Source organism: Pleurodeles waltl, chromosome 10 (assembly GCF_031143425.1).
Source record: "Pleurodeles waltl isolate 20211129_DDA chromosome 10, aPleWal1.hap1.20221129, whole genome shotgun sequence".
Lineage (NCBI taxonomy): Eukaryota > Metazoa > Chordata > Amphibia > Caudata > Salamandridae > Pleurodeles > Pleurodeles waltl.
In genome coordinates, this window is record NC_090449.1 from 264,620,381 (window position 1) to 264,643,439 (window position 23,059).

Consider the following 23,059-nt stretch of genomic DNA (forward strand, 5'->3'; position numbering starts at 1 on the left):
CAAGTTGCCGCTTTACATATATCTATCAATGGAACTCCCCTCGCCAGAGCCGAGGATGCAGATTTTGCTCTAGTAGAGTGGGCCCTGATACCTTCAGGAGGGACCTTTTTTGCCAAAGAGTAACAGATCTTGATACACAAGATGACCCACCTGGAGAGTGTCCTTTTCTGTACTGCTCTGCCCTTTTGCTGACCAGCATATCCAACAAACAGTTGCTCATCTAAACGAAAGTCCTTAGTCCTTTTGAGGTAAAAACTCAGGGCCCTCTTAGGGTCCAACCTATGGAGTCTCTCTTCTTCTTTAGACGGGTGGGGAGGAGGGTAAAAAGCAGGAAGAGTGATATTTTGCCCTATATGAAAAGGGGTGACAACTTTCGGTAGAAAAGCAGCCCTGGTTTTTAGAACCACTTTATCAGGGAAAAACATAGTGAAAGGAGGCTTAACGGAAAGTGCCTAAAGCTCTCCAATCCTCCTGGCAGAAGTAATTGCAATTAAGAAAACAGTCTTGAAGGCTAAATATCTCAATGGACATGAATGCATGGGCTCAAAAGGCGAACCCATTAAGAATGTTAAAACAAGATTTAAGTCCCACTGAGGCATGTGAAAAGGAGTAGGAGGAAAGCTATTCACCAAACCCTTAAGGAACCTATATACAATGGGAGACTTGAATAAAGACGGCTGGTCCGGAAGGCAAAGAAACGCAGACAGAGCTGCCAAATAACCCTTAACTGTTGCTATAGCACAGCCTTTCTTCGCCAAACTAAGAACAAACAAAAGTACATCTGAAAGATGGGCCTTTAAAGGATCTTTTTGGTTCTCTCCACACCACAGCACAAATTTTGCCCACCTTCTGGCATAAATAGATTTAGTGGAGTGTCGCCTGGACGATAGTATAACATCCACTACATCCGGTGGGAGAGAAAAGGAACTCAGGTTGCCCCGTTCAATCTCCAGGCATGAAGGTGCAGGCTCTGGAGGTGGGGGTGTAAAACCTGCCCCTGCAATTGAGAGAGGAGATCTGCCCTCAGCGGGAGACGGCGCGGAGGGCACTGAGAGAGTTGAAAGTAGGTCTGTATACAATTCCCTCCTCGGCCAGTCTGGTGCCACCAATATGACTTGGGCCCGGTCTTGACGAACCTTCCTCAAAACCCGAGGAATCAAGGGTATGGGAGGGAAACGCGTAAAGCAACTGGCCGCTTCAGGACATCTGAAACGCGTCCCCCAACACCCCTTGCATCGGATACTGCCGAATAAGGGCAATGCGCGTTCTCCCGAGTGGCAAATAAATCCACACCACATCTTGAAAATGTGGAGGACTAGATCCGGATGGAGACGCCACTCGTGATCTAATGAGAAGTGACGACTGAGAACGTCCGCACGTACATTCAACACTCCGGCCAAATGATTTGCCATTAAGCAAATCTGATGGTCCTGAGCTCCTCAAGCCTTCTGTATTCCTCTTCCTCCAGAAGCCTCAACGCCTTCGAGATCTAAGATGAGTTCCCAGAGCCGGCGTCGAAAAGGACTCCATCGACGCCGACGATCTCGGACCTCGAACCGGTTCAGGAAGGCTCCTAGATTCAACCGGTGTCGGAGCCGGCCCGAAGTCGGCAGATGACCTCCCCGAAGCCGAATGAACAGAAGGAGATGGAGCCGGTCTGGATGAGGCCATCAATGACCCCGGATGGCGCGGAGAAGGAGTCGGATGAGAAGCTGACGGATCCACGGTCCCAGGCGAAGGACTCCTGCCAGGGGAAACCCCCGGCGCCGGACCACCAGGCTTTGTAGGGCAGAAGGGCATGAATGGAGCAGCCCTGTACGACGCCGGCGGGCCCAAATTGAATGCCAATGGCCCCGTGGGACCCGCCGGTGCACCAGCAGAGGCCATGGATTGAAAAACAGCATACATCGCATTAAAAACTGCGGCCGGATCCATCCCTGGAGTCGGGAAAGCCGGGTACTGCTGTGTAGATGTCTGGTGAACATCAGGATCCCTCGGCACCAGTGAAAAGTGAGGACTACCTTGAGTGACCTCAGACTGAAGGCGCCGGTGACAACCCCGGACTCTCCGGCTGAGGCGTGACAGTAGGACTTATCTCCCACGTCTTCTGGTGCCGTGACGAACGAGACCTCGACCGACTCCTCGATCGGCTCCGCTCCGAACGGCGCTGAGAGTTATGACGGCGCCGAGAGTCATGATGACGCTGCTTCTTATGTTTTTTGGGAGAAGCTTCGGAGGAAACCTTCTTGTGTTCCTTCTTCTTTGCCTTGGCCAAGAAGAGCTTCGCCTTGCGTTCTTTCAGAGCTTTCAGATTCATGCTCTGGCACGAAGAACAACCTTCCACATCATGTTCGGAGCTTAAACACCAAATACAGTCCGAATGGGGATTGGTCACTGACATCAGACCTCCGCATTCCCTACACGGCTTAAACCCGGACTTCTTCGGAGGCGACATTGTAACTTCGAGAAATCGTTACAGTTACCAACGGGCTAGGAAGAATAAACGTTGGCGTCGAAGCACGGAAAAAGGAAAAACTGACGTCAGACGGAGTCACGCAGAGCCGTGCCATTATGACGTCCTCGTCAACGTAGACAGCTAGGAAGAAGACTTTCCGTCGGATGCTGGCGCAAGGATCAAATTCATAAGGTGAGGAATCCACAGGTTGTTGTATCCATCAGAAAACTTCAGAATTCCTCCTCTGCTTCCGGACTTAATGGCAGATGGTGCACAGCATGTGAATACAGAAAATGAATCATGCTGCAAAACTAACATGTCTAATAAAGACAGTGCACGGCAAAAGGTGAGAAAAGCCAATCTTATCACAGCTATATTCCTAACTAAAAAACAAATGTAAGCAACTGTCAGTAATTAGGCAAGCTGGGACTCCAGAACTACTGGCTGAAGGGTGCAGTATCAAATCCAGCTTTAATCATGGTATACCTCATTTTCTTTACTTTTTTGCATAAGGCGTTTGTAGGAAGTTGGCTCTGTATGTGCTATTTCAAAGTAAGGAATAGCATGCACAGAGTCCAAGGATTCCCCTTAGAGGTAAAATAGTGGTAAAAAGAGATAATACTAATGCTCTATTTTGTGGTAGTGTGGTCGAGCAGTAGGCTTATCCAAGGAGTAGTGTTAAGCATTTGTTGTACATACATATAGACAATAAATGAGGTACACACACTCAGCCAATAGGTTTTGTTATAGAAAAATATCTTTTCTAGTTTATTTTAAGAACCACAGGTTCAAATTTAACATGTAATATCTTGTTTGAAAGGTATTGCAGGTAAGTACATTAGGAACTTTGAATCATTTCAATTGCATGTATACTTTTCAAGTTATTCACAAATAGCTATTTTAAAAGTGGACACTTAGTGCAATTTTCACAGTTCCCGGGGGAGGTAAGTTTTTGTTAGTTTTACCAGGTAAGTACGACACTTACAGGGTTCAGTTCTTGGTCCAAGGTAGCCCACCGTTGGGGGTTCAGAGCAACCCCAAAGTTACCACACCAGCAGCTCAGGGCCGGTCAGGTGCAGAGTTCAAAGTGGTGCCCAAAACGCATAGGCTTCAATGGAGAGAAGGGGGTGCCCCGGTTCCAGTCTGCCAGCAGGTAAGTACCCGCGTCTTCGGAGGGCAGACCAGGGGGGTTTTGTAGGGCACCGGGGGGGACACAAGCCCACAGAGAAATTTCACCCTCAGCGGCGCGGGGGCGGCCGGGTGCAGTGTTAGAACAAGCGTCGGGTTCGCAATGTAAGTCAATGAGAGATCAAGGGATCTCTTCAGCCCTGCAGGCAGGCAAGGGGGGGGATTCCTCGGGGAAACCTCCACTTGGGCAAGGGAGAGGGACTCCTGGGGGTCACTTCGGCAGTGAAAGTCCGGTCCTTCAGGTCCTGGGGGCTGCGGATGCAGGGTCTTTTCCAGGCGTCGGGACTTAGGTTTCAGAGAGTCGCGGTCAGGGGAAGCCTCGGGATTCCCTCTGCAGGCGGCGCTGTGGGGGCTCAGGGGGGACAGGTTTTGGTACTCACAGTCGTAGAGTAGTCCGGGGGTCCTCCCTGAGGTGTTGCTTCTCCACCAGCCGAGTCGGGGTCGCCGGGTGCAGTGTTGCAAGTCTCACGCTTCTTGCGGGGAGATTGCAGGGTTCTTTAAAGCTGCTCCTTTGGATAAAGTTGCAGTCTTTTTGGAGCAGGTCCGCTGTCCTCGGGAGTTTCTTGTCGTCGTCGAAGCAGGGCAGTCCTCAGAGGATTCAGAGGTCGCTGGTCCCTTTGGAAGGCGTCGCTGGAGCAGAGTTCTTTGGAAGGCAGGAGACAGGCCGGTGAGTTTCTGGAGCCAAGGCAGGTGTTGTCTTCTGGTCTTCCTCTGCAGGGGTTTTCAGCTAGGCAGTCCTTCTTCTTGTAGTTGCAGGAATCTAGTTTCTAGGTTCAGGGAGAGCCCTTAAATACTAAATTTAAGGGCGTGTTTAGGTCTGGGGGGTTAGTAGCCAATGGCTACTAGCCCTGAGGGTGAGTACACCCTCTTTGTGCCTCCTCCCAAGGGGAGGGGGTCACATCCCTTATCCTATTGGGGGAATCCTCCATCTGCAAGATGGAGGATTTCTAAAAGTTAGTTACCTCAGCTCAGGACACCTTAGGGGCTGTCCTGACTGGCCAGTGACTCCTCCTTGTTATTCTCATTATTTTCTCCGGCCTTGCCGCCAAAAGTGGGGGCCGGGGCCGGAGGGGGCGGGCAACTCCACTAGCTGGAGTGTCCTGCGGTGCTGTGACAAAGGGGTGAGCCTTTGAGGCTCACCGCCAGGTGTTACAGCTCCTGCCTGGGGGAGGTGTTAGCATCTCCACCCAGTGCAGGCTTTGTTACTGGCCTCAGAGTGACAAAGGCACTCTCCCCATGGGGCCAGCAACATGTCTCTAGTGTGGCAGGCTGCTGGAACCAGTCAGCCTACACAGATAGTCGGTTAAGTTTCAGGGGGCACCTCTAAGGTGCCCTCTGTTGTGTATTTTACAATAAAATGTACACTGGCATCAGTGTGCATTTATTGTGCTGAGAAATTTGATACCAAACTTCCCAGTTTTCAGTGTAGCCATTATGGTGCTGTGGAGTTCGTGTAAAACAGACTCCCAGACCATATACTCTTATGGCTACCCTGCACTTAAGTCTAGGGTTTAGCTTAGACACTGTAGGGGCACAGTGCTCATGCACTGGTACCCTCACCTATGGTATAGTGCACCCTGCCTTAGGGCTGTAAGGCCTGCTAGAGGGGTGTCTTACCTATACTGCATAGGCAGTGAGAGGCTGGCATGGCACCCTGAGGGGAGTGCCATGTCGACTTACTCATTTTGTTCTCACTAGCACACACAAGCTGGTAAGCAGTGTGTCTGTGCTGGGTGAGGGGTCTCTAGGGTGGCATAATACATGCTGCAGCCCTTAGAGACCTTCCCTGGCATCAGGGCCCTTGGTACCAGAGGTACCAGTTACAAGGGACTTATCTGGGTGCCAGGGTGTGCCAATTGTGGAATCAAAAGTACAGGTTAGGGAAAGAACACTGGTGCTGGGGCCTGGTTAGCAGGCCTCAGCACACTTTCAATTCAAAACATAGCATCAGCAAAGGCAAAAAGTCAGGGGGTAACCATGCCAAGGAGGCATTTCCTTACAGCGTTAATAGCGTTATCTTAGCCACCTAGGGATTAACCTAGTCATTTTTTTTAGATGGACTTAACTATTTCTAATTATTTAAATGGGGAAAAAAACAAATGCCACCCAGTCATAGCTTGAGTCTTACTAAATGATAATAGGGAAATATAACCTAATTTAGACCAGGTGGCGTGCAAGAAATTCTTGTTCAGGCTAAGGAAGAAGTTATCAACTTGTTCAAATCAGTTTGAAGCTAACTGTGTTGTAGATGCACAATATATGCATAAAACTTCAAGTCACACACAAAGACTTGCAGAGCTGAGTCCTACAATCTAAAGTTTCTACTGAGCTGCAACCAGAATGATCAGCAGCAACCCATTTACTACTTTCCCCCACCTATACTAAAGCTTCTGTAAATGGAGAGTATATAGAAACAATTTGGGGATTTTCAAATCAACATCTTTGTGAATAGTCACTGAAGACAATTTTAAGGTCTACGTTACTACTCATTTTAACTTTAGATGAAAAACAAGGTACTATTCCAGGAGTTAAAAATTGGAATTAAGTACAGCAAAGGATGCATAATGAAACTAACATTTGTGATCAAATCACAAAGTTAAACCTTTTCAAATTCAAACATTTTAAGATTCAAAGCCTGTCAGTTGATGAAATACAATCTGGTAAATAGAAGCAATTTTCAATTATGACTTTCAAAAAAGTAAGAGAAACTCACCTCCTGTGGTCTCGGCTTCCAGATTTAGACCTAAAATAAAATTAAATCAGGTTTTGTTAATATCCATTTGAAGCAACATCAACACAGTGAAGGATGGTCTTTAGGAAACAGTTCAGGGGAAGTTAAGAATAAGTTACAAATCAAGTAAGGCTTTTTTGATTAGTTCTCTCTATTGATATACACTATACAATTATGACTCCAACAGAATGACTTCGGAATTCTTTGAGACTTTCTCCCACTCCTGAATTCACTTGGCATCATCACAACCCTATTAATCACCCCCTGTGACCACCATGATGGCAGATTGGCACTGAAGAAACTGAGAGGCAAGAAAAACAAGTTACTTACCTTTTGTAACACCTAATCTGGTACAGACTATCTAGCCAAGATTCCTTCCCTTCAAATAGTGCCAGGCATCAAACTGCATCTAGAACTTGGAGTAGTGCGCCTGCAAACCAGTAGGTAGCGCTATTCAGCTACGCATCAGCCACGTTGGAAGTGGCGTGTGCCATGCCTCTATAGGGACAATCCCATCACAATGACACCAGCTCCCTTTCGCATCTTTCCACAGCGCAAAGCCATGACGAACGGTGACAAAATTGGTGTGAATTTCTAAGGCCCTTAGACCTGGTGGAATGAGCACACAAGCCCCACAGGGTTGCTTCTTGACCAATGCATATCTGTTTTTTATGCAGAGTACTATCTATCGTGAGACTGTCCATTTCTGCACAGCTTCCCCTTTCTTGGCCCCGACATACCCTACCAAGTGCCGATTGTCTACCCAGAACTCTTTTGCGCAATCAACGCAGAACGACAATGCTCTTTTTGGGTCCAGAAGGTAAAGTTCCTCCTCCTTTTCAGAAGGGTGAGGCAGAGCAAAGAAGGTAGGCAAGGTAATGTTCTGGCCTACATGGAAAGGAATCACAACCTTCGAGAGGAAGGAGGCATGTGTCCAAAGTACCAGCTTGTCCAGATACAAGGTGGTATAAGGAGGGTGCACAGAGTGTCTGCAATTCGCTGACCATCCTGGACGATGTAATGGCCACTAGAAAAGCAGTCCTGATGGTTATTAAGCTGAAAGGGCAGTTGTGCAGAAGCTCAAAAGGCACGCACATCAAAAGTGTCAGGAGAAGATTTAAATTCCACTGGGGCGAGATAAATGCCCTGCGAGAACCGTGTTGCAAACATGTGAGTAGCCTAGCCACAACAGGTTTCTTGAGCAAAGATTGTAGGAAAGTACCTCCTTTTGGCATGGTTACCTCCACTTTTTGTCTACAGTCCGTGTGTTTTGACTGTTTTCACGGGGCTCCTGCTAACCAGGACCCCAGTGATTGTGCTCTCCCCCTCTAAATGTGGTTGCTTGGGACTTCAGACACCCCACAATTGGCATACTGGTACCCCCTTGTAAGTCCCTAGTATACGGTGCTTAGGTAGCCAGGGCACTGGGACACCAGCAGTTCCCAATGGGCTGCAGCTTGTATTTTGCCACCCATGGGAGCCCATGCAAAATGTGTCTTCAGGCCTGCCATTGCAATCTGCGTGAAAAGATGTGTAAAGAAATGGCTCCCTGTTGCAGTTACCCCCCACTTTTTGCCTGATACTGATGCTGACTTGACTGAGAAGTGTGCTGGGACCCTGCTAACCAGGCCCCAGCACCAGTGTTCCTTCACCTAAAATGTACCATTGTATCCACAATTGGCACACCCTGGCATTCAGATAAGTCCCTTGTAACTGGTACTTCTAGTACCAAGGGCCCTGATGCCAAGAAAGGTCTCTAAGGGCTGCAGCATGTCTTATGCCACCCTAGAGACCCCTCACTCAGCACAGACACACTGCTTACAAGCCTGTGTGTGCTGGTGAGAACAAAATGAGTAAGTCGACATGGCACTCCCCTCAGGGTGCCATGCCAGCCTCTCACTGCCTATGCAGTATAGGTAAGACACCCCTCTAGCAGGCCTTACAGCCCTAAGGCAGGGTGCACTATACCATAGGTGAGGGTACCAGTGCATGAGCACTGTGCCCCTACAGTGTCTAAGCAAAACCTTAGACATTGTAAGTGCAGGGTAGCCATAAGAGTATATGGTCTGGGAGTCTGTTTTACACGAACTCCACAGCACCATAATGGCTACACTGAAAACTGGGAAGTTTGGTATCAAACTTCTCAGCACAATAAATGCACACTGATGCCAGTGTACATCTTATTGTAAAATACACCCCAGAGGGCACCTTAGAGGTGCCCCCTGAAACTTAACCGACTATCTGTGTAGGCTGACTAGTTTTAGCAGCCTGCCACAAACCGAGACATGTTGCTGGCCCCATGGGGAGAGTGCCTTTGTCACTCTGAGGCCAGTAACAAAGCCTGCACTGGGTGGAGATGCTAACACCTCTCCCAGGCAGGAATTGTCACACCTGGCGGTGAGCCTCAAAGGCTCACCTCCTTTGTGCCAACCCAGCAGGACACTCCAGCTAGTGGAGTTGCCCGCCCCCTCCGGCCAGGCCCCACTTTTGGCGGCAAGGCCGGAGAAAATAATGAGAAAAACAAGGAGTCGTCACTGGCCAGTCAGGACAGCCCCTAAGGTGTCCTGAGCTGAAGTGACTCTAACTTTTAGAAATCCTCCATCTTGCAGATGGGGAATTCCCCCAATAGGGTTAGGATTGTGACCCCCTCCCCTTGGGAGGAGGCACAAAGAGGGTGTACCCACCCTCAGGGCTAGTAGCCATTGGCTACTAACCCCCCAGACCTAAACACGCCCTTAAATTTAGTATTTAAGGGCTACCCTGAACCCTAGAAAATTAGATTCCTGCAACTACAAGAAGAAGGACTGCCTAGCTGAAAAACCCCTGCAGAGGAAGACCAGAAGACGACAACTGCCTTGGCTCCAGAAACTCACCGGCCTGTCTCCTGCCTTCCAAAGATCCTGCTCCAGCGACGCCTTCCAAAGGGACCAGCGACCTCGACATCCTCTGAGGACTGCCCCTGCTTCGAAAAGACAAGAAACTCCCGAGGACAGCGGACCTGCTCCAAGAAAGGCTGCAACTTTGTTTCCAGCAGCTTTAAAGAACCCTGCAAGCTCCCCGCAAAAGGCGTGAGACTTGCAACACTGCACCCGGCGACCCCGACTCGGCTGGTGGCGATCCAACACCTCAGGAGGGACCCCAGGACTACTCTAAGACTGTGAGTACAAAAACCTGTCCCCCCTGAGCCCCCACAGCGCCGCCTGCAGAGGGAATCCCGAGGCTTCCCCTGACCGCGACTCTTTGAATCCTAAGTCCCGACACCTGGGAGAGACCCTGCACCCGCAGCCCCCAGGACCTGAAGGACCGGACTTTCACTGGAGGAGTGACCCCCAGGAGTCCCTCTCCCTTGCCCAAGTGGAGGTTTCCCCGAGGAACCCCCCCCTTGCCTGCCTGCAGCGCTGAAGAGATCCCTAGATCTCCCATTGACTTCCATTACAAACCCGACGCTTGTTTCTACACTGCACCCGGCCGCCCCCGCGCTGCTGAGGGTGAAATTTCTGTGTGGACTTGTGTCCCCCCCGGTGCCCTACAAAACCCCCCTGGTCTGCCCTCCGAAGACGCGGGTACTTACCTGCAAGCAGACCGGAACCGGGGCACCCCCTTCTCTCCATTCTAGCCTATGTGTTTTGGGCACCACTTTGAACTCTGCACCTGACCGGCCCTGAGCTGCTGGTGTGGTGACTTTGGGGTTGCTCTGAACCCCCAACGGTGGGCTACCTTGGACCAAGAACTGAACCCTGTAAGTGTCTTACTTACCTGGTAAAACTAACAAATACTTACCTCCCCTAGGAACTGTGAAAATTGCACTAAGTGTCCACTTTTAAAACAGCTATTTGTGAATAACTTGAGAAGTATACATGCAATTTTGATGATTTGAAGTTCCTAAAGTACTTACCTGCAATACCTTTCGAATGAGCTATTACATGTAGAATTTGAACCTGTGGTTCTTAAAATAAACTAAGAAAAGATATTTTTCTATACAAAAACCTATTGGCTGGATTTGTCTCTGAGTGTGTGTACCTCATTTATTGTCTATGTGTATGTACAACAAATGCTTAACACTACTCCTTGGATAAGCCTACTGCTCGACCACACTACCACAAAATAGAGCATTAGTATTATCTATTTTTACCACTATTTTACCTCTACGGGGAACCCTTGGACTCTGTGCATGCTATTCCTTACTTTGAAATAGCACATACAGAGCCAACTTCCTACATTGGTGGATCAGCGGTGGGGTACAAGACTTTGCATTTGCTGGACTACTCAGCCAATACCTGATCACACGACAAATTCCAAAATTGTCATTAGAAATTCATTTTTGCAATTTGAAAAGTTTTCTAAATTCTTAAAAGACCTGCTAGGGCCTTGTGTTAGATCCTGTTTAGCATTTCTTTTAGAGTTTAAAAGTTTGTAAAAGTTTGAATTAGATTCTAGAACCAGTTGTAGATTCTTAAAAAGTATTCCAACTTTTAGAAGCAAAATGTCTAGCACAGATGTGACTGTGGTGGAACTCGACACCACACCTTACCTCCATCTTAAGATGAGGGAGCTAAGGTCACTCTGTAAAATAAAGAAAATAACAATGGGCCCCAAACCTACCAAAATACAGCTCCAGGAGCTTTTGGCAGAGTTTGAAAAGGCCAACCCCTCTGAGGGTGGCAACTCAGAGGAAGAGGATAGTGACTTGGAGGAAAATTCCCCCCTACCAGTCCTATCTAGGGAGAACAGGGTCCCTCAAACCCTGACTCCAAAAATAATAGTCAGAGATGCTGGTTCCCTCACAGGAGAGACCAACACCTCTGAAATCACTGAGGATAACTCCAGTGAAGATGACCCCCTGTTAGCCAGGATGGTCAAAAGATTGGCTTTGGAAAAGCAGCTCCTAGCCATAGAAAGGGAAAGAAAAGAGATGGGCCTAGGTCCCATCGATGGTGGCAGCAACTTAAATAGGGTCAGAGATTCTCCTGACATCCTAAAAATCCCCAAAGGGATTGTAACAAAATATGAAGATGGTGATGACATCACCAAATGGTTCACAGCTTTTGAGAGGGCTTGTGTAACCAGAAAAGTAAACAGATCTCACTGGGGTGCTCTCCTTTGGGAAATGTTCACTGGAAAGTGTAGGGATAGACTCCTCACACTCTCTGGAAAAGATGCAGAATCTTATGACCTCATGAAGGGTACCCTGATTGAGGGCTTTGGATTCTCCACTGAGGAGTATAGAATTAGATTCAGGGGGGCTCAAAAATCCTCGAGCCAGACCTGGGTTGATTTTGTAGACTACTCAGTAAAAACACTAGATGGTTGGTTAACTGGAAATGAAGTGTGTGACTATGTTGGGCTTTATAATTTGTTTATGAAAGAACACATTTTAAGTAACTGCTTCAATGAAAAGTTGCATCAGTATCTGGTAGACCTAGGTCCAATTTCTCCCCAAGAATTGGGAAAGAAGGCAGACCACTGGGTCAAGACTAGGGTAACCAAAACTTCCACTGGGGGTGACCAAAAGAAAGGGGTTACAAAAACTCCCCAGGAGAAAGTGGGTGACACTAGAAACAAAGAAAAAGAGTCCTCTGTAGGCCCCCAAAAACCAGAACAGGTGGGTGGGCCCCAAGACACAACCCAAAACAAAGGTGGGTACCAGGGTAAGAACTGGGATGCCACTAAGGCATGGTGCCACAACTGTAAACAGTCTGGGCACCACACCAAGGACACTTCTTGTCCCAAAAACAAACCCCAGAACAAAATTCCAGGGGTAACCAGTGTAGCCATGGGAGATGACTCCTCAGATGAGGAGGTCTTCATAGCCTTCAACTGGAAACAGGGCCCAACAGGTGAGTTGGAGATTCCAGAGGGAAGTAGACACTTCCACCACCTACTGGTGAATGGAATCCCAACCACTGCCCTGAGAGACACTTGTGCCAGTCACACTATTGTGCATGACAGGCTGGTGCTCTCGAACCAGTACATCCCAGGTGAGACTGCCAGGGTAAGAGTTAGCCTAGACAGGGTCACTAAGAGGCCTGTGGCTTTAGTGCCCATAGAAGTGGGTGGCACTCTTAGCTGGAGAAGGGTAGTAGTCAGTACAGACCTCCCCCTTGATTGTCTCCTTGGAAATGACTACCCAGAGGTTAGTCAGAGCCCAAGAGAGGAACTGGTCCAGTGCCAGTCCTCTCCCAAGGATTCTGGAAATCCTGCCTCTGCAGTAAATGCAAGCAGGCCCCAGAAGAAGAAGAAAAGAAAACAGAGTAGGAGGGGTGGACAACCTTTAGCCAAGGTTACAGCAAGCCAGGGAGATTCTGCTCCAGTAGGGGAGAACTCCAAAAATGGCCCTGATAAAGTCCAACCTGACCCACAAGAAGTCCTGGCTAGTCAGGCAACTGTTAAACCTGAGTGGGTGGCTCCTCAGCCAACAGAAGAAAGAGTGGAAGAAGGGTGTTTACTACAAGATGTGGTAACCCCCCACTCCAATACAGCAGACAGGCAACCTGAACCCAAAGAAGCCTGTAACTTAGCCCCTTCCCTTTTAGGTGAAGAGCTAAAGGTGTGGTTCTGGGCACTGACAGCTGTCAGTGGCCTCTGCTGGGTGTTAGCCTTTATTGCTGCACTATCCTTAGCATGGTGGTCTGACCCCATGCCAAATAGCAAGTTAGGCCCCCTGACCCTATTGGTCATGGTGGGGTTACTCCAGCTCTGGGTAACCTCTCTGGGTAAGCTAGGGGTGACCCTGGCCAAGATAAGGTTAGCAGAGGTGGACACCTCTAAGACCAAAATAGAAAGAATGGGTGGAGACATTGAAGAGGCAGACAAGAGGCAATTCAGACTAGGTCCTATCACTGTGGAAGTGGGTCAGTTCCCCAAAGGGAATGACCTGAACAGAAGGATGTAAGGCAGAGTAGGCCCTGCAACTAACCAGCCTATTTCTCCTACTCTTCCTCGCCTGACAGACTAGGAAGACTCTCCCAGCTTGGGCTGAGTCTCCTGGCCTGTAGGCTGGGGGGGGCTTGTGTAAAGAAATGGCTCCCTGTTGCAGTTACCCCCCACTTTTTGCCTGATACTGATGCTGACTTGACTGAGAAGTGTGCTGGGACCCTGCTAACCAGGCCCCAGCACCAGTGTTCCTTCACCTAAAATGTACCATTGTATCCACAATTGGCACACCCTGGCATTCAGATAAGTCCCTTGTAACTGGTACTTCTAGTACCAAGGGCCCTGATGCCAAGAAAGGTCTCTAAGGGCTGCAGCATGTCTTATGCCACCCTAGAGACCCCTCACTCAGCACAGACACACTGCTTACAAGCCTGTGTGTGCTGGTGAGAACAAAATGAGTAAGTCGACATGGCACTCCCCTCAGGGTGCCATGCCAGCCTCTCACTGCCTATGCAGTATAGGTAAGACACCCCTCTAGCAGGCCTTACAGCCCTAAGGCAGGGTGCACTATACCATAGGTGAGGGTACCAGTGCATGAGCACTGTGCCCCTACAGTGTCTAAGCAAAACCTTAGACATTGTAAGTGCAGGGTAGCCATAAGAGTATATGGTCTGGGAGTCTGTTTTACACGAACTCCACAGCACCATAATGGCTACACTGAAAACTGGGAAGTTTGGTATCAAACTTCTCAGCACAATAAATGCACACTGATGCCAGTGTACATCTTATTGTAAAATACACCCCAGAGGGCACCTTAGAGGTGCCCCCTGAAACTTAACCGACTATCTGTGTAGGCTGACTAGTTTTAGCAGCCTGCCACAAACCGAGACATGTTGCTGGCCCCATGGGGAGAGTGCCTTTGTCACTCTGAGGCCAGTAACAAAGCCTGCACTGGGTGGAGATGCTAACACCTCTCCCAGGCAGGAATTGTCACACCTGGCGGTGAGCCTCAAAGGCTCACCTCCTTTGTGCCAACCCAGCAGGACACTCCAGCTAGTGGAGTTGCCCGCCCCCTCCGGCCAGGCCCCACTTTTGGCGGCAAGGCCGGAGAAAATAATGAGAAAAACAAGGAGTCGTCACTGGCCAGTCAGGACAGCCCCTAAGGTGTCCTGAGCTGAAGTGACTCTAACTTTTAGAAATCCTCCATCTTGCAGATGGGGAATTCCCCCAATAGGGTTAGGATTGTGACCCCCTCCCCTTGGGAGGAGGCACAAAGAGGGTGTACCCACCCTCAGGGCTAGTAGCCATTGGCTACTAACCCCCCAGACCTAAACACGCCCTTAAATTTAGTATTTAAGGGCTACCCTGAACCCTAGAAAATTAGATTCCTGCAACTACAAGAAGAAGGACTGCCTAGCTGAAAAACCCCTGCAGAGGAAGACCAGAAGACGACAACTGCCTTGGCTCCAGAAACTCACCGGCCTGTCTCCTGCCTTCCAAAGATCCTGCTCCAGCGACGCCTTCCAAAGGGACCAGCGACCTCGACATCCTCTGAGGACTGCCCCTGCTTCGAAAAGACAAGAAACTCCCGAGGACAGCGGACCTGCTCCAAGAAAGGCTGCAACTTTGTTTCCAGCAGCTTTAAAGAACCCTGCAAGCTCCCCGCAAAAGGCGTGAGACTTGCAACACTGCACCCGGCGACCCCGACTCGGCTGGTGGCGATCCAACACCTCAGGAGGGACCCCAGGACTACTCTAAGACTGTGAGTACAAAAACCTGTCCCCCCTGAGCCCCCACAGCGCCGCCTGCAGAGGGAATCCCGAGGCTTCCCCTGACCGCGACTCTTTGAATCCTAAGTCCCGACACCTGGGAGAGACCCTGCACCCGCAGCCCCCAGGACCTGAAGGACCGGACTTTCACTGGAGGAGTGACCCCCAGGAGTCCCTCTCCCTTGCCCAAGTGGAGGTTTCCCCGAGGAACCCCCCCCTTGCCTGCCTGCAGCGCTGAAGAGATCCCTAGATCTCCCATTGACTTCCATTACAAACCCGACGCTTGTTTCTACACTGCACCCGGCCGCCCCCGCGCTGCTGAGGGTGAAATTTCTGTGTGGACTTGTGTCCCCCCCGGTGCCCTACAAAACCCCCCTGGTCTGCCCTCCGAAGACGCGGGTACTTACCTGCAAGCAGACCGGAACCGGGGCACCCCCTTCTCTCCATTCTAGCCTATGTGTTTTGGGCACCACTTTGAACTCTGCACCTGACCGGCCCTGAGCTGCTGGTGTGGTGACTTTGGGGTTGCTCTGAACCCCCAACGGTGGGCTACCTTGGACCAAGAACTGAACCCTGTAAGTGTCTTACTTACCTGGTAAAACTAACAAATACTTACCTCCCCTAGGAACTGTGAAAATTGCACTAAGTGTCCACTTTTAAAACAGCTATTTGTGAATAACTTGAGAAGTATACATGCAATTTTGATGATTTGAAGTTCCTAAAGTACTTACCTGCAATACCTTTCGAATGAGCTATTACATGTAGAATTTGAACCTGTGGTTCTTAAAATAAACTAAGAAAAGATATTTTTCTATACAAAAACCTATTGGCTGGATTTGTCTCTGAGTGTGTGTACCTCATTTATTGTCTATGTGTATGTACAACAAATGCTTAACACTACTCCTTGGATAAGCCTACTGCTCGACCACACTACCACAAAATAGAGCATTAGTATTATCTATTTTTACCACTATTTTACCTCTACGGGGAACCCTTGGACTCTGTGCATGCTATTCCTTACTTTGAAATAGCACATACAGAGCCAACTTCCTACAAGATGCATGCACCCTTACACTACAGGTCACTTCACCAGGTCACTGTAAGTTAATCCTATGGTAGGCTCTCCTAGCCCTGAGGGCAGGGTGCAGGTACCGGTGTGCGAGGGCACCCCTGTATGAGCAGAGGTGCCCCTACGAACTCATGCTCCATTATACTGGACTTTAAGTGCGGGGACCGGACATAAGTCCCTACCTGTGTTCAGCTACATAATGGTTATTCCGATACTGGGCATGTTTCGTATCAAACATGTCTGAATCATATCCCAATACTGTTGCTAGTATTGGTTGTATGATTCCATGTACTCTGGGGGCTCCTTAGAGGACCCCCAGCATTGCTTCTACTAGTCTTCTGTGGTTTTCCAGGCAGCCCGCATTAGTGCCACCCCTCAGAAAGGTGTCTGTCCTCCTGAGATAGGCAGAACAAAGCGTTTCCTGTGGGAGAGGGAGTTAACACCCTCTCCCTTGAAAATAGGTGTTACATTGCTTAGGAGGGGTAGCCTCCCAAGCCACTGGTATGCTCTGAATGGCACATTTGGTGCCCTTCTTGCATAAACCTGTTTGCACCAGTCCAGGAAACCGCGGTCCCTGCTTGGACGCTAAACTGGACAAAGGCAAGGGGAGTGACCACTCCCCTGTCCATCACAAACCCAGGGGTGGTGCCCAGAGCTCCTCCAGGTGACCACATGATTCTACCATCTTGAATCCAAGGTGGGCAGAGGCCCCTGGGAGCATCTGATTGGCCAGGTGGCATCACAGCCCGCTCCTGATATGTAGTCGCCAGGCTAGGTGACAAATCCCCCTTCCTGTGCCATTTAGGGTCTTCCTCTTGGGTGGGTCCTCAGATTCGACGTGCAAGATTCCAGCAGGACTCCTCTGCATCGTTTACTTCATTTTCTGGCCACTGGGACACTCAAGGACACTCAAGGAAAAAGGACACTCAAGGAAAAAGGACACTCAAGGAACCGACAATATGCAACTTCAGCAATTATTTTGTTCTGCAACATTTTTTCTCCGGCTCCTTCCAGCAACTGCAACATTTCCCCAGCTCTGCATCCTCTGAGGGTGATGAGTCTTCATCCTGCACAAGAAGTAAGAAGGAATCTCCCTTGGAGTGAAAGAGTCACTCCCCTGCATCTGCAGGCACAGACTGCAACGATGACCTGCTGCGTGGATCTTCTCTCCTCTGGAGCTGCATTCCCCTTGGTACTCTTTACCTGCTTTCCAACTTGGGAGACAGTAAGCCCTTGCCTCTCTTTGCAGGACAGTACCCCATGCAGAGTCTCTTGCTGCTACCAAGGCTTGTTTGTTCCTCCAAGGGACCCTCAGGCTCCGTGTAGTCACGGCCCCCAGCACTCCTTCCTGTGAAGCAGTCTCCTGCCTGCTGCTCCAGTGACGTGGGACTCCTCTTCAGGTGTTCTGAGTGGGCCTCAATGCGACTAGCGTGCCTACTTCCTGTGGGGGGCTGCCTCCTCTTGTGACTCACAGCTGCTGAGTAACCCCGGACTTCCCACCTTGGGTTGAGTTCCCTGGAGCTTGCTAGTCATCTACAGTCTTGCAAACCTTCTCCTTCTCTTGCATTTGCCAAGGCTTGCTGGTGGTTCTCAAAAACCATTAACCGATTGAATCTCGACTATCGACGTGGGACATGACTTGCATCACTACGGGGACTCTTCAGCTCCTGTGCTGCACTGCTGACCTTCTTCATAGTGGACCAAGTACTGCATCCACAGACGGGTGGTGTAAAGAAATGGCTCCCTGTTGCAGTTACCCCCCACTTTTTGCCTGATACTGATGCTGACTTGACTGAGAAGTGTGCTGGGACCCTGCTAACCAGGCCCCAGCACCAGTGTTCTTTCACCTAAAATGTACCATTGTTTCCACAATTGGCACAACCCTGGCACCTAGGTAAGTCCCTTGTAACTGGTACCTCTGGTACCAAGGGCCCTGATGCCAGGGAAGATCTCTAAGGGCTGCAGCATGTCTTATGCCACCCTAGGGACCCCTCACTCAGCACAGACACACTGCTTGCCAGCTTGTGTGTGCTGATGGGAGAAAATGACTAAGTCGACATGGCACTCCCCTCAGGGTGCCATGCCAACCTCCCACTGCCTGTGGCATAGGTAAGTCACCCCTCTAGTAGGCCTTACAGCCCTAAGGCAGGGTGCACTATACCACAGGTGAGGGCATATGTGCATGAGCACTATGCCCCTACAGTGTCTAAGCAAAACCTTAGACATTGTAAGTACAGGGTAGCCATAAGAGTATATGGGCTGGGAGTCTGTCAAAAACGAACTCCACAGCTCCATAATGGCTACACTGAATACTGGGAAGTTTAGTATCAAACTTCTCAGAATAATAAACCCACACTGATGCCAGTGTTGGATTTATTAAAAAATGCACACAGAGGGCATCTTAGAGATACCCCCTGTATTTTATCCAATTGTTCAGTGCAGGACTGACTGGTCTGTGCCAGCCTGCTGCTGAGAGACGAGTGTCTGACCTCATGCGGTGAGAGCCTTTGTGCTCTCTGAGGACAGAAACAAAGCCTGCTCTGGGTGGAGGTGCTTCACACCTCCCCCCTGCAGGAACTGTAACACCTAGCAGTGAGCTTCAAAGGCTCAAGCTTCGTGTTACAATGCCCCAGGGCACTCCAGCTAGTGGAGATGCCGCCAAAAGTGGGGGCTGGGTCCAGGAGGCGGGCAAGTCCAGGAGAGATAATGAGAAAAACAAGGAGGAGTCACTGGCCAGTCAGGACAGCCCCTAAGGTGTCCTGAGCTGAGGTGACTAACTTTTAGAAATCCTCCATCTTGCAGATGGAGGATTCCCCCAATAGGATTAGGGATGTGACCCCCTCCCCTTGGGAGGAGGCACAAAGAGGGTGTACCCACCCTCAGGGCTAGTAGCCATTGGCTACTAACCCCCCAGACCTAAACACGCCCTTAAATTTAGTATTTAAGGGCTTCCCTGAACCTAAAGATTTAGATTCCTGCAACAACAAGAAGGACTGCCTAGCTGAAAACCCCTGCAGAGGAAGACCAGAAGACAACTACTGCCTTGGCTCCAGAAACTCACCGGCCTGTCTCCTGCCTTCCAAAGAACTCTGCTCCAGCGACGCCTTCCAAAGGGACCAGCGACCTCTGAAGACTGCCCTGCTTCGACGACGACAAGAAACTCCCGAGGACAGCGGACCTGCTCCAAAAAGACTGCAACTTTATCCAAAGGAGCAGCTTCAAAGAACCCTGCAATCTCCCCGCAAGAAGCGCGAGACTGGCAACACTGCACCCGGCGACCCCGACTCGGCTGGTGGAGAACCAACACCTCAGGGAGGACCCCCGGACTACTCTACGACTGTGAGTACCAAAACCTGTCCCCCCTGAGCCCCCACAGCGCCGCCTGCAGAGGGAATCCCGAGGCTTCCCCTGACCGCGACTCTCTGAAACCTAAGTCCCGACGCCTGGAAAGGACCCTGCACCCGCAGCCCCCAGGACCTGAAGGACCGGACTTTCACTGCAGAAGTGACCCCCAGGAGTCCCTCTCCCTTGCCCAAGTGGAGGTTTCCCCGAGGAAGCCCCCCCTTGCCTGCCTGCAGCGCTGAAGAGATCCCTTGATCTCTCATTGACTTCCATTGCGAACCCGACGCTTGTTCTAACACTGCACCCGGCCGCCCCCGCGCCGCTGAGGGTGAAATTTCTGTGTGGGCTTGTGTCCCCCCCGGTGCCCTACAAAACCCCCCTGGTCTGCCCTCCGAAGACGCGGGTACTTACCTGCTGGCAGACTGGAACCGGGGCACCCCCTTCTCTCCATTGGAGCCTATGCGTTTTGGGCACCACTTTGAACTCTGCACCTGACCGGCCCTGAGCTGCTGGTGTGGTAACTTTGGGGTTGCTCTGAACCCCCAACGGTGGGCTACCTTGGACCAAGAACTGAACCCTGTAAGTGTCTTACTTACCTGGTAAAGCTAACAAAAACTTACCTCCCCCAGGAACTGTGAAAATTGCACTAAGTGTCCACTTTTAAAATAGCTATTTGTGAATAACTTGAAAAGTATACATGCAATTGAAATGATTCAAAGTTCCTAATGTACTTACCTGCAATACCTTTCAAACAAGATATTACATGTTAAATTTGAACCCGTGGTTCTTAAAATAAACTAAGAAAAGATATTTTTCTATACAAAACCTATTGGCTGGATTTGTCTCTGAGTGTGTGTACCTCATTTATTGTCTATGTGTATGTACAACAAATGCTTAACACTACTCCTTGGATAAGCCTACTGCTCGACCACACTACCACAAAATAGAGCATTAGTATTATCTCTTTTTACCACTATTTTACCTCTAAGGGGAACCCTTGGACTCTGTGCATGCTATTCCTTACTTTGAAATAGCACATACAGAGCCAACTTCCTACAGGTGGGTAGTGACTCCTGCCACCACCAGACACTCCAACTCAAACTGGAGCAGGCCCCCCCCACCTCCTTTGCAGGTCCTATCTTGTCAGGATCCAGTTTTGGGTTCTTCCAGTCTTGGTTGGGTCTTGCATAGTCCTTTTGCAAAGTCCTCCTGTTAGTTTTGGGGAAAACCAGTTACTTACCTCTGCTTTCCTGGACACTGGGGGTCACTCAGGTACTCATCTCTTGGGGTTCATAGTTCCTCCAGCTCCCCTCAACTGATTACACTTCCGTGTGTGGGGACTACCTTTCACATTCAATTTTTTAGTATATGGTTTGGCCCTGCCCTAGGGACCTGACTATTTGCTATTACTTTAACCAATGCCTAAAGCTTTCTATGCTATTTACGGATTACTAATGTGTATTTAATAGTGTTTTTACTTACCACCAGTTGGGGGACTGCCTATTCAGTATCTGTTACTATAGTAAAGTGCCTTTATTTTTATAACACTGTGTGGTTCCTTCATGTGTAAGTGCTGTGTGACTATAATGATATTGCATTAGCTTTGCATGTTTCCTAGATAAGTCTCAGCTGCTCATCCACAGCTACGTCGAGAGCCCAGGCTTCCTAGACACTGCCTACACCTCACTAGTAGGGGATACCTGGACCTGGTATAAGGTGATAACACCATAGGTGCTCACCAAACACCAGGAGGCGTATACCGACTTGGTGGAGGGACACCTGACTGTCAGAATAACATCAAAGACTTTGGGAGGAAGATCAAAAGCGGTCAACTGCCACTACTCAACCTCCAGGCATGAACACGGATGGTGCACAGGTTCGGGTGCAGGAACATTTCCCTGTTGCTGCAACAGAACATCCTTCCAAAGAGGCAGCCTGATCAGGGGACAACATGCTCAACCGCTTGGGATACCAGGCTCTCTGCGCCCAATTTGGAGTCACAAGAATGACTTAGTCCTCGTCGTCTTTTCTTGAGAACTCTGGGCAGGAGTGGTAATGGCAGAAAGGTGCAAAGGAGGCCGGAGCTCCATTCGAGATGAAGTGTCTCCAAGCGAGAGCCACTTTGGAAACTCTAGGGAGTAGAACTGCTAACATTGAGTATCCTCAGCAGTGGGGAACAGATTTAGCCAAGGCTCTCCCCACTCTTGAGTAAGACTTTGCACCACCTCCGGATTGAGATGCCATTAGTTATCCAATAGGAATCAACGGCTAAGTTTGTCCACCCTGGTGTTCAGAGAGCCCACCATGTGTTGAACCATCAGGGAAACACCCTGGTGTTTCAGCCATGCCCAGAGGTGCACAGCCTCTTGGCAAAGGGTTCACGCCCAGTTTGTAGCAGTACAACAGTGCAGTGGTTCTGTGCATAAACACCTGCGCCAGCCTTCTATCGACCGAAAGAAGGCTTTAATGCCAAGCGGACTGCATGAAGCTCCAACAGGCTGATGCAAGGTCCAGACTCTGCCAGAGATTGGAGTACTCGGATCTCCACATCTCCCAAATGACCATCCCAGTCCAGGAGTGACGCGCTGGTCAATGCAGTCAAGCTCTGGTTGAGGAAGGGTAAAGGGGTCTGCTGCTGACCCAATCACAGTTCGTCACCCACCACAGCAGATCTTTTGCAATTCGCTCTGAGATCTGGACCATGTCAGGGAAATTACCCTGACGCTGTTCCCATTAGAACTTGAGGTCCCACTGCATATATGACAACATGCAAGCATTACAGGCACAACGCAGGGGGCCTGGAAGACAAACAGTCTCAGTCAGCTTCACCTAAATCCACAACAGAGGCAGTAACATCATTATCATAGCCTGATTATCCTGGACTCGCCACTCGTGCGGGTAGGGCCAAAACGGCACTGTGTCCAGACCAGCTCCAATGAAAGGGAGCATCTGAGAGGGAGTCAGGTGTGACTTCAGCATGTTGATAGTGAACCCCAGCAAGTGCAGGAGGTTTGCCGTAGTCTAGAGGTGGGAGACTACTGCCTGGGGCATGCTGCAATCAAGAGCCAATCTTCAAGGTAGATGAAGACTAGAACCCCTTACTTCGGCAGATGTGCTGCAACCATCACTTTGGTGAACATCCAAGGGGCACTGGTAAGGACGAAGGAGAGCACGGCAAACTGAAAGTGCTCTTGGTACGTTAACCCCAAGTAACGTCCGTGGGCAGGCAGGGCAGTGATGTGGAAATAAAAGTCCTGCAAGTTCAAGGCTACCATCCACAAACCCTGGGCCGGGGCAGACAGATCTTGGGTAAGCACAAGCATCGGGTCTACGATAGGACAAAGCCTCTGTCCTTTTTGGGAACAAAAAAGTAGGGAATTTGACAAGCATGACCTACTTCTGATGCTAGGACCCTCTTGATGGCTCCCTGGAGTCAAGAGAGCCACGACTTCTTGACACATTAAAGAGAGGTGGTCCTCTCCCAGCTAGGCATAAGTGGTGGGGCATTGGTGGCTAGAAAGGGGATAGAGCAGCCCCTTTGGACAATCTATAAAAGCCAACCATTTTGTGTTACCGACTGCGTGCCCGTGATGGTAGTATAGTAAACTAAGCACATCTGGAGGCTGGCCTGA

The 23,059-nt window shown here is 49.8% G+C and overlaps 1 protein-coding gene across 4 annotated transcripts in view; it reads right to left on the reverse strand.

Moving 5' to 3' along the window:
• LUC7L (LUC7 like) overlaps positions 1-23,059 on the reverse strand; it is a 251,298-nt gene that overhangs the window by 92,767 nt on the left and 135,472 nt on the right. For all 4 annotated transcript variants that reach the window (XM_069210398.1, XM_069210401.1, XM_069210400.1 and 1 more), the window contains one exon: positions 6,357-6,386. In XM_069210398.1, the coding sequence (XP_069066499.1) occupies positions 6,357-6,386 (30 nt within the window). The remainder of the gene's footprint in view (positions 1-6,356; positions 6,387-23,059) is intronic.